Below are 12,528 nucleotides of genomic sequence, written 5' to 3'. Positions count from 1 at the left end.
GTAATGGGGACTGGGACAAGTCAAGGGACTTGTCAAGGGACAAGGGATGACCATGGCAGGACCTTGATTTTGTGGTCAGTAATCCATTTTTGTGTTGATATTGATGTATGTTTTGGATCATAGTCCTACTGGAAGACCCAACCATGGCCCATTTTCAGCTTTCTGGCAGAGGCAGTCAGGTTTTCATTTAATATCTGTTAATATTTGATTGAGTCAATGATGCCATGTATCCTACCAACATGTCCAGGTCCTCTGGCAGAAAAACAGCCCCAAAACATTAAAGAGCCACCAGCATGTTTAACCGTGGGCATGAGGTACTTTTCCATATGGCTATCTCTTTGTGTGCGCCAAAACCACCTCTGGTGTTTATTGCCAAAAAACTCTATTTTGGTTTTATCTGACCATGGAACCCGATCCCATTTGATGTTCCAATAGTGTCAGGCAAACTGAAGTTTTTTGGCTTGAGTTTTTTGGCCACTCAAACCATCCTCTTTACAGTTCGTTGAGACAATATAGACACGCGTTCATTTCCAGTTGATTGGAATGTCTTAATTATTGCCCTGATGGGCATGGTCAATGCTTGTGCTATTTTCTTAAAGCCACTTCCCATTTTGTGAAGCTCAACAACCTTTTGCTGCATATCACAGCTATATTCCTTGGTCTTACCCAGTGATATGAATGAGTAAGGGAATTTGGCCTATTTGTTACATCATGTTTATACCCATGTGAAACAGGAAGTCATGGTTGAACAATTTTTTGTTCCAGTCACCCAGGTGTACAATTTTTTTTTTTAATATCAATGGGAATATACTTCATATTTTTCTCATATGAATTCATAGGGGTGCCAATAATTGTTGCACACCCATATTTAACAAAGATTTTCTTTTGATAAACCTGTGTTTTGTTTGCAATTGTTTGATATCCATGAGAACAGAGTATTTTTGTGATTTTTTTTTAGCAAAAAATCAAAAGGTTAAACAAAGACAATTTTTCACAGCCTTCTTTGCTCATATTTACCAAGGGTGCCAATATTAGTGGAGGGCACTGTATCAATAGAAATGAAGTAAGGCCATTTAATTACACTAAAAGTATTTATAACCATGTGTATAATAATGTGGGACTATCTTAGGACCTTAATGCTGAAAGACCTAGTTAGGTAAAATTTTTATTTTTAGTTTTATTTTTTAAGTTTTAGTATTGTTAGTACTACATTGTTTATGAAATGGTGATTTGATTCTGTATGTTGACATATTTCCTTTTGAACATGATGTCAGGGAGGAAGCATGTTGAATGGCTTGATAGCTGACATTGACGGCTAAATCTAAATGAGCTCAACAGTTTATCAACCTGGTCGACAGTTGGCTGATGCAGACCCAGTGAAAAAAATAAGATATTCATGGATTGATTTGCATGAATCTCTCTGAGAAATGTGTAGAAAAAAATTAATAATCGACTAAACATGTACCATGTGATGTATGTGTGTATTTTGTTTCATATTTTGTATCATATTTTATATCATTTATATATAGATCTCATTTTATTCTGAACTGAAAATATGCAACAAAAATGCCCCAGTTGTAAATATCAGCACCTAAAACAGTGTTCTTGCAACACTCAAATCCTATTATTCATACTGTTAATAGTCATTCATTATTCATTATTGTCATTATTCATTATTCGGACTATTGTTTACAGTAAATAAGGACTATTTTTGATTGGGTGGGTGGGGGTGGGGGCTATTTTGCTGTGGTTGTTGTATCTGTAAATCTCTGCCTCACTAAGAGCCCCGGATATCTCGGCTCACTCTAAGCAGTGCTTTAAAGGCTTCTTAATGGGCTTGTGGGCTCCTGAATGCATCCACATTATTATTCGCTATTCCTATCCATCAGGAACTCATCTTGTAGCTGGAGATTAGGGTTGGCTTTAGCCATGGACAAAACATGAATGAATGATAGGCAAAGGAACATGTAGAACTGATATTACAGCATTCTGAATGGGCTTATAAGGTTTGTAAATGCATTTGAATGCAGCCCAGATAGGATTTTCTTGAGAATTTCATGTTTCATGGTTGCTACAGGAATGTGTCAGATCAATCTTAAATAACAAATCAAAGAAAATAGCTGAGAGTGGTAGCAGAGTGGTTAAGCTTCTGTTCTGAAAACTGGATGGTTCAAATCCTGTCACTACCGCCGAGCCGTGACTGCTATATTCTTGCAATACATTCCACCTTACTTGTAATTGACTTCAGATATAAGTGGCTGCCAAATGAATAGATGTAAATAGAAACTGGCTAGCCATAAATGCATGTCACAAAAGTTCCATGGTAAAAAATAAGTCATTAAATGCCAGAGACTAATATTCCTTTCAATTTTATTTAGTCATTGTGGGACTGATTTCTGCAACCTCTTAATTTTGATGAAAAGCTGAACTGTGGTGCTTAGAGGTCAGAGAGACATTTATCGTAAATGAGATTCATCCCTTGATGATTATTGTAGAAACTCTTTTACCAGCTTCTAAATAACACCAGCAAGCTTTCCTACAGTGACAAGTTTAAAAAAAACCCTCAAAAATGGATAATGATGCGACATTTTTTTTTTGCCACTTCTCCACCATCAGAGTTAGAATAAGATCTCATTGTTACACCATTTGTCACCATTCTTTCATTTCTCTCTCATTCTATCTGTTCCTCACTGTCTTTGGCAGGTAAGACCCAGGCAGGGCTGCACAAGTCCAGAGGCTACATTCACTGCTACTGTTTTCCCATCGATCTGTCACTCTTGTTCTCTCCGTCGTTTTTTGTATGTTTGCCTTATGGCTATCTCCACACACCCTCGCTCATCATGTAGCCCGTCAATCTGCTTGAGTGCTTGAGGTATTAATGTGTCTCATGTGGATACTGCCTTATTGCAGACACACTGACCTAGGGTGTGTGCGTGTGTGTGTGTGTGTGTGTGTGTGTGTGTGTGTGTGCACACGCATGTGTGTGTGTGTGTGTGTGTGTGTGTGTGTGTGTGTGTGTGTGTGCACACGCATGTGTGTGCGCATATGTGTGTGTGGGTGTGTGAGGGTGTGTGAGGGTGTGTGTCCTTGTGAGTGAGTGAACCAGGTTTGCTTATGCATGCTTTCTGCTACTCACTGCTTATTGCTTCTTCATCACATTATCTTCATCTTTTCCTCACCTCTCACTCCATCAGACTTAAACTTTTAACCTTCTCTCTCTCTCTCTCTCTCTCTCTCATTTTTTTCTCTCACATTTTCATCTTTCATTTTTCTCTTTCCGCTTCTTGGATCTTTGCACAGAAATAATTATTACTGATATGTTTGTGGACTCCTTCAGTACAGTTATGTAATACATACTTCCTCCCTTCTTTTTTCACATTTCATCTTTCTCCCTCTGTTGTTTTTCCCCCTGTGATTACAGGGCTCACCAGGAAGGGGTGGCTCCTGTGAAACAGTGCTGCAAGGGCTTCTGCATCGACATCCTCAAGCGTTTGGCCAAGATTGTGGGCTTCACTTATGATCTCTATCTGGTCACCAATGGAAAACATGGGAAGAAGATTGACGGTGTATGGAACGGCATGGTGGGGGAGGTAAGGATGTTGTTTTGTTGCATTTACCCTGACTGATGTTCTTTTTCACTCTGCTGATGAAAGAGTTTGTAATGGGAGACTTTATAACACTCTGTAAGAGTGTAGTGATGGTATACTATGGGTATACTATAGAGGAAATCTAAAATAACTACAGTACCTATCACTGTACATATGAAGTGGCAATGTCACAAAAAAATCTCATGCCCTGCACTAATTAGAACCAAAAAGGGTTTTTCAGACTGATGCCATAGGAGAACCCTTTTACACAAAGAACATTTTACTCTCAAGTTCTTTAGAGAACCATCTATTTACTGGTGATTTAAAGAACCTAGAAATGGTTCTTCACAACAGTGTCACAAGGAACCATGTTATCTAAGGAACCAAAGTAAGGTTCTTAAGAGTGATGCCAGGAGAACCTTTTCCAGTCCAGCAAAAAACCTTACTGGGTTCACTTTAACCTGTTAAGGGATAATACCTTAAATAACCAATACACTGCTCTGAAGAACCTATAATGAAACATAAATAACTTCTTTAATCTCCAAAGAACCATACAGCTTAACTCAAGAACGCTATACAATGAAAAATCTTTTTTTAACAAGAAGAAGGTTCTTTGCAGAACCTGTGGTGCTGTGAAGAACCATTGAGGACCCTTTATTTTTAAGAGTGTGGTACCTCTCTTGAAATTGGCTGTGGAAATTTGAATAGCCTAATTTGTAAATAATATCAGGCAAAAAGAGAAAAACTCATGGTTAATATCATGTGTTATACCATAATTTGCTGAAAACCATGGTATTGGGTCGTACAGTTATCATACCATGATCTTTTTGGCCATATACGTGAAAAAAAAAGATAATAACCTAGAAGACAAAGTGCTTACAACCATGGCTTCAATTTCCTTTGGTATTAACCCATATAATCCTAAATTTATAATCCAGAATATGTGAGTACATGGTGTTCATTCCTTGGAAGCCCAATGGCATAAAGTATATGTGTTTAAAAAAAACATTTTAATGAATAAAACCCTACAACAGAGTTTTCTAAAAAAATATTCTAAACAGAAAACCCTACAAGGTAGAGTTATTAACCAGTCAGCGACCTCTTGAACTACCAAGTAATTTGAATTAAACACTTGTGGACACAACAGGGTGGTGTGATGTGGCCTGACATGAAGCAGAGTTACTGTTCCCACCTCTAAGTTGATTATTTTCTGATAACAGAACACCCTGAAGTGTTTTGTTTCAACAAACTGCAGTGGGTTTCCAACAGTTACAGTTTATTCATTAATGAACAACACATTTAACTTTTTATCTATTTATAGTTATGTTTAATGTTGTGGAACATCTGAAAAACAAGTTAGATCCTGTTATCATTTATAACAGCTATAAACTGCTGTTGCCTGAAAAGACTCTCTCTCTCTCTCTCTCTCTCTCTCTCTCTCTCTCTCTCTCTCTCTCTCTCTCACACACACACACACACACACACACACACACACACACACACACACACACACACACACACACTCTCTCTCTCTCTCTCTCTTAAGTTAATATAACAAAAAAGAAATATAACACAGGTTGTCATGTATAATATGCTTTAATATGTATAACTGAATAATAAGCTTTAGGGTGTTATATTTTTCTTTATTCTGCAGACAAAAAGCAGTGAGGTACTATACATTTTGTAAAAAGACTAAATTTATTTCTACCTTTTTATAGTTTTTGTTACATTTAAATTTTTAAGTGATACTGCATTAGAAATTAATGCAATAAAGAAACCAACTTGTGTATTTACTAGCTGTGTTATTCTAGGAGTCACAGTTGTTCACATTTTTGGCATCTCATTTGAAGATGATATAAATGAGTCAGTGCAATTATATTAAAATATAAATTAAACTATTTAGTGATTGTATGCACTAAATATGATTTATTATATTTTATATTTTTATTTTATATATTATATACAAAGCCCAGTACTGTGTCTCTCACTGGTTTCTGTGGATGGTCAGTGCAAAGCTTATGCACTGTGTAAAAGTAAGACCATGAGAATGAAACCCTCACACTGTCTGATCAAGTTGATGTGTGCATTTGCAAATGTGTGTTTACGGGTGTGGGTGGGTGATGCTCTGACTTGTTGTGTGTAACGTAGGGAGCTATGAAGAGTTTAATGCCTAGCGTCTCAGCCTGTCACTCCAAAACTGCCACTGAAACACTGTGTCCCCCTTTTAACACACCACGCAGAAGTGTGAACGATGGCAAACACACATAGTCACACATATACACACACACCTCATTTTTGCATGATTTCGGGACTCTATCTTGACTATGCCTACACTTGTTGCGTGCTTGTGAAGAAGATGTAGACGGCTGTTGTTTTGAGAGAGAAACCCTGCTGCGGTGCTCACACCCCCAAGGGAGGCCTGCACAAGTTGGTTGCTAAGGAATCAGAGCCTTGTTTTCCATTTCCTCTGTCACTTTATCTATTCTTCTATTTTTTTTCTTTCTCTCTCCCTCTCGGTCTGTCTCCCTTACTCACATTCTTCTCACACCTTTGTTATTCCATCCAATTTGACTGCTGTTTATCTTCCTTAATTTCCCTCTGGCTTTTAATAGCAGTCACACCATTGCTTCATCACTCTTTCTGCCTCTGTTTAGTCTTTTTTTATTTGAGCTAGTCATCAGCATATCAGTTCTTCTTTGCGCTGGGTTAAAGGTTATTTTCTCTACACAGCGTATATGTATGCACATGTGTGCATAGGCATGCTTTATCGACCTGGAGAGCTCTTCCTCTGGGCCTGAAGGCTGATGTATACTTTTGTATCTGCGTATCTGTGAGCAAGTCAAGTCCTCATAGAGGTCCACCTTCATTTTTGCATGTAATCTGAGAGTGTATGCTAGGGGCAGTGTCACATGAACCAAACCAGAATTTACATAAAACGTTTAGCAAAAAAGCTCTCTTTGAGGCAAGCAAAGGATGATACCCAGCTGACCTACTGCTTCTGCCAACATTCTGCAATATGGAACCAGTGGACACTGTGCTATCCCATAAGGCAACAGGGCTGGCACCGAAGATCTGTCAGATTCAAAAATGGTGGAAGGCATCATGTTGACTCTTTATTCTTTATTAAGTATTTATTTGTTTTATTTCTCATATCCCTTTATTTAATTGGCATCAGTCTCAGGCGGGTTTGTAAATGAGTTTGTCAGGTGATCTTAATTAAATGCAGGATCTTGATGCAGGATCTTCCAGAGGCTGGCAGTTGTACGTAAAGCTGCATTTCGAGTTCTGGATGTTTGGTGAATGACCACCCTGTTCCACAAAGAGTGTGACATCAGCAAGGAGGTGGCAGAGTGATGATTGGAGTTGGAATATTGGGAAGTGAGATTGTGGGTCCCTTTAATGTCCCTGAATGTGTCAAAATGACCTCTGCAAGATATGTGGAGCTCCTAAATTTTCTGCCTTGGTATAAAACGAAGAATTTTGCCTTCTGAAATAAAATAATTTCATGCAGAGCAGCACACCATCCCATGCTGCAAAAAACACCATTGACTCCTTGGTTGCTACAATATGGGCATAAAAGGAGAAAAACATTATGGTGTGGAAACCATAATCCCCTGACACTTAGCCCAAATAATTCTTCACTTGGAGCAGTTTGTCACTATGTAACTGAATGTCAGTAAAAGAAGATGGCATTGTTGTAATTTTTATCTTCACTGAATGGAGTGTTGTATTTTATCTTCAGTGAATGGAGGCAAGACCAATCAGGAAGTGTTTACAGGAAAATACATGGAAATTCTTGTGTGTTATTGGCTGACAGGTCTCAATTTTGTGAAACACTAACTCACACAGTCAGTTAGTGTGAGGGGAAAATGTGCCTTTTTTGCATTTTTTTCTGAGTTGAAACTGAAACACTAAGACCCTCTGATCCTGAAAAATGTCTGGAAAACCTGGAAAACATCTGGGTTATGCATGTAACCCTGTTCCTTGAGAAGGGAACTAGAAATTGCGTAAGCTTCACTCTGTGGAAAATGCCCTCACGCATAACCAACATCTGAAGTCTGTGTAAAATCACACCTATTTATAGTCCTACTGTGGTCAGGTGACATGGCATTTCGCGCATCACGTGACTATAAAAGCTTGCCTGTAAACCACGTCATCAGTGTCTATTATCTGAAGCGAAGACGCAATTCACAGGCATGACACAGTATGACAAAGCTATGCAATGTTTACATGCATTACCTGTACATGTGAAAAGGGTTACCTGCGTAACCCAGTCATTTCCTTTCAAAAGGAACGCAACATTGCATGAGCTTCAGGCTGTGGGAACCAGTATACGCACTCCATCATACTGAGGGTATAGCCTGTCACAGAGGCTCCATCAATATGGGTGTGGCTGGCCGAAATGGTGGCCACGTAGACCTTAATTGTAGAAGGTGCCAACCTTGCTGAGAAACGTTTGTGCCAGAACGTAGCAATGTAGCCATTGTGCAGTTTACTGGGTCTCACTGATGTTCCTAGCGTTTAACATGGTCTCTACAACCTCGGTTGAGAGACCGGCAATCATAAGCTGGTGCCCCTCAGGGGCCAGACTCACAGTTTCCATGGTTATGGCTGACGGTGATAAAATCAACCCTCTGGCTTGAGACAATAGATCCCTGTGAACGGGAATCTCCCATGGAGTGCCATCCAGATATTATCTCAGAGAATCACGTATGAGCTGGCCCATAAGGCCAAAAGGTAATACCGGATGAATGTGTACGTCATACACCACCTCATTGTAGCACACACATCAGCATATCCTTAAGGGTATCCCTTAGATAAAGCCTTTGAGGAGGTGATCCCCTAGTGGAATGAGTCCTTATGCCCAGAGGCATAGTGAGACCATGTGCCTCATAAGCAATAGAGATTGCTTCCACTATCCAAATAGAGATGGGCTGCTTTGATGCAGCATCGCCTTTACTGTTATTGCCAAACAAACCAGCAACTGCTCCAACTTTCGCCCTGGCCGGAGCAGTGGGCGTAAGTAAACAGAGCCCTCACTGGACACAATAAGTGCAATCTTCCTAGTTCTGGTGCAAGTAAGGGAGGAGGGGAGTAAGCCTGCAACAATACTGGTTGGGCAGCAGACATAGGTGCTTAGGAATAATCTGGCAGGAAGGGGCAAAAGAGATGTCAGGGCCCGCAAGGGTCAGAAGAGTCAGAAGCTTCTCTGAAGCTGACTCTAAGGGATTAAATGGGGTGCCTGACAGATTTTCCTGGACCACAGAAGGACCCAGGAATATATGCTTGGTCTGCAGATAGGCCTCAGCCATCTGACACCATGCATACAACTCAAAGATAGAAGATGTTGCCTAACAGAGGCTCCATCAATAAAGGCTTGGCTGACCAAAATGGCGGCCACGTAGACCCTAATTGGAGAAGGAGCCAACCCTACTGAGAAACGTTCCTGTAAGAACTCCAGGACTGTAGCTATTGTGCAGTTACTGGGTTTCTCTGGTGTTCCTCACACCACGATAAGAAACTTACTACTTGAATGCATACAATTTTCTCATGGATGGTGCTTTAGCATTTAACATGCCCCTGATTAACATGTTTAAGGTGCCCCTCAGGGGCCAGACTCACAGGTTCTATAGTTCCTTCCGAGAGTGATAAATCAACCCTTTGGCTTGAGACAATAGATCCCTGCGAACGGGTATCTCCCAGAGAGTGCCGTCCAGCAGAGATGTTATCTCTGAGAACCAAATTCGAGCTGGCCAATCCAGTACTATTAGCAGCAGATGTAGCTACCTGTCGAACTCTTGCTAGAGCCTGTGGGGGAGAAAGCATACAGATGTGACCTCGGCCACGTTTGTACCATGGTATCCACCCCTGACCTTTGTTTGTTTTTTTGGTGCGGGAGGAGCGAGGGCAAACCACAGCGGGCATTGTGTTGTCTCCTCGAAGGCAAAGATGTCCACTTTCGCTCAACCTAACCTCCGCTATATGGACTCACCCACTTTAGGATGGATCCTCCAATCCCCAGGCCTCACCCTCTGCCTTGACAGGATGTCTAACCCCTAATTCCAGTTGCTTGGAATGTACCTTGCACTCAGTTCAATTGAAAAAACTTCCCCTCTGCCAGAGAAGAATTAGTTGAGCCTGCCTGAACAGGAGGCATGAACATAATCCTCTCTGGTGGTTGAGGTATGAGACCACTGCTGTATTGTCTAACACATGGTGACCTCTCAACTGAGGAGAAGGAATTCAGTGCTAGGAGTATGGCCCACACTTCTAGGCAATTTATATGCCACAGTAGATGCGGGCCGCTCCAGATACCGTGAGGGAGGCATCTGACACTACCATCTTGTTATAAGAGATGCCCCTAGAGTGTCACCCAAGGCTAGAAACCAGGGACACCTCCAAGTTCTCAGAGCACGTAGGCATCGCTGCATGACATTGATTACTCTCAGGGATTTCATGCTCGGATGAAATCCCTGATTTTCAGCCACCATTGAATGATCTCATGTGCAATGGGCCCAAAGGTATGGCATTGGCTGCTGCTGCCATAAGCCCCAACAGACTCCATAGAGACTGGAGGGGATGCCCAGACCTAATCTTATCTTGCTCAATGTTAATATGATTGCCCTACGCCTGTTGGGGATAGACATGCCCTCATCATTTTCAAATCCCATATAACCCCTAGAAAGTCCCTAAGGTTCAACCTGAGCTCCAAGCTCCTCACATGGCCAAGAACGACATCTCAATGTTGAATTGCCAACTTCCTGGACCGCGCTAGAATTATCCAGTCGTCCAGGTAGTTTAGCGCATGGATGCCCTGGAGTCGCAAATAAGCCAGAGCGGCATCCGTGCACTTTGTGATGGTGCAAGGGGATAAAGCTAGACCGAAAGGAAGAACCTATATTGATACACGTTGCCTGCAAATGACCTCAGGAACTTTCTGTTACTGTGCAATGGAATATGCATCTTTTTTTGATCTATCATCACAAACCAATCCTAAAACTGAGTCTGTGTTGTGAAGGATATGCTTGAGAGTCAACATCCTGAACTTGTATGTCCAGAGTATGGTTCAGATGACGCAAATCTAAAATTGAACGCATACCCCATCTTTTCTGTGGACCAGGAAATAATGGCTGTAAAACTTCTCTCCCTCAGATAAGAGGTACATGTTCTATTGCCCCTTTGTCTAAGAGAGGTCTACTTCCTAGACTTACGTCAGGCTCTGCATTGTGCTGACTACTGTGGTGAGCATGCATCTGAAACTGGGAGTCGAGATATGAACTGGACCTGGTACCCTTTTCTATGGAGGACAGAACCTATGGAGACACATTTGGCAGTAGTTTCCATACTACCAGATGGTCTTTAGTGACTTAAACTTTCCACATTTTGTTGGAGGGAAAGCATCACATTTTCGTCACCCTGTGACAGCTCGCTGACCAGAGAAACTGAAAACTTGGGACGACATTGACTAAGTGAGAATTACAGTAATACTGGGGGCTAACTTCCCTAACAACCTCTCATCCTGTGATACCTCCTTCCGCAATCCCTCAAGACTGCTTCATTTTGCCTTTTTGGCACTGATTATAATTTTCCATCAGGCCTACTAGTAGACTGCATAGCTGGCTGCCCGGTCCCCCTGGCTTTCTGTGGGGGGAGGCGGGCCATCACACTCTTCTTCTGTGCCTCCCTCACAGTTCAGCAGTGGTAGGCCTGCCACACTGCCATTTTATGTGAGACCCACAAGCAAGACCCGCTGCAGCATAAGTTTCGACAATCAATGCTGAGGTGGTCTTACACAATCTGGATGGCAAAGCTGGACCCCCTGATTTTGCTGCTGTCACTGGAGAGAGGTGACTCACAAGCGCCTCCTCCTCCTTTGGCATAGCAAAATAGCTGTACTTTTTATCCCCCCCAATGGCCGAATGTCTTTCCCCAGAAGGGTGACACTTCATGGTGCACTTCTGGGAAAGGGAGAGGTTTCTGTGGTGTGAGGGAGCACTGTCCTTCTCACTGGCTCCCCGACAGCATGCTCCAGTCCTATAAAAATGATGCACTGGCTCCCCGGAATCAGAGAGACTGGGTTGACACGAGCTCCACTTTCCTTTTTTTCTTTCTTTAAACTAGGAAGCAAAGGCGTCGGATCCGGAGGAAAGAGAGAGATCTCCGATTCCCCCTCCAGATCCATATGGGACCCCAAGGATCTGAGCCCATCTCGCTTCAGCTGAGAAGCGAGAGAACCAGAGCAGAACATACACTTCACACAGAAAGTGTCCCCGCCCTCCCCTGTAATAAATGGGAGAAAGGAGTAACACTTCCTGAACTCTCTCTGACTCATTTTCTAAAAGACAGAAAAGTATATATATATATATATATATATATATATATATATATATATATATATATATATATATATATATATATATATTTATATATATATATATATATATATATATATATATATATATATATATATATATATATATAAATGGTATATGTTAAAAATAGAGGGGAAGTGAAGAGTTTTTAGGAGTATTCACACAAACAGTCCGACATGCGGTATTTCGCTAAAGATAATAAGTCTGATGACGTGGTTTACATGTGCCGTTTTATAGTCATGCAGCGAGCAACATGCCACAACACCTGACCATAGCAGGCCTATAAATAGATGTGATTTTACACAGACTTCAGATACTGGTCATGCATGAAGACACTTACCACAGCATGAAGCTCTTGAAACGTTGAGTTCCCTTTGAATGGGAACAAGGTGTGTAAATGTCTACATGAGTTCTAAGGTTTTTTTTGGTTGTTGTTTGTTTTTTTATTAACATTTTTTAAGCAATTTAGCCCTCACATGCAAGAAAAAAATGCATGGAAACAGTCTATTTATAAGTACATTTATTGATCGAGAAGAATCTGGGTTTCAGCCCCAGATGATTAACAGTCC

The 12,528-nt window shown here is 41.1% G+C and overlaps 1 protein-coding gene across 1 annotated transcript in view; it reads left to right on the top strand.

Annotated features, from left to right (window-relative positions):
* LOC108276343 (glutamate receptor ionotropic, NMDA 2D) overlaps positions 1-12,528 on the top strand; it is a 107,767-nt gene that overhangs the window by 51,957 nt on the left and 43,282 nt on the right. Inside the window, exon 8 of the mRNA XM_053680975.1 lies at positions 3,422-3,590. Coding sequence (XP_053536950.1) covers positions 3,422-3,590 — 169 coding nt within the window. The remainder of the gene's footprint in view (positions 1-3,421; positions 3,591-12,528) is intronic.

The sequence above is a fragment of the Ictalurus punctatus genome, chromosome 1 (assembly GCF_001660625.3).
Source record: "Ictalurus punctatus breed USDA103 chromosome 1, Coco_2.0, whole genome shotgun sequence".
NCBI classification, from domain to species: Eukaryota; Metazoa; Chordata; class Actinopteri; order Siluriformes; family Ictaluridae; genus Ictalurus; species Ictalurus punctatus.
Note: the sequence above shows the minus strand (reverse complement) of the source record. Positions and strands in the feature narration are given on the sequence as shown.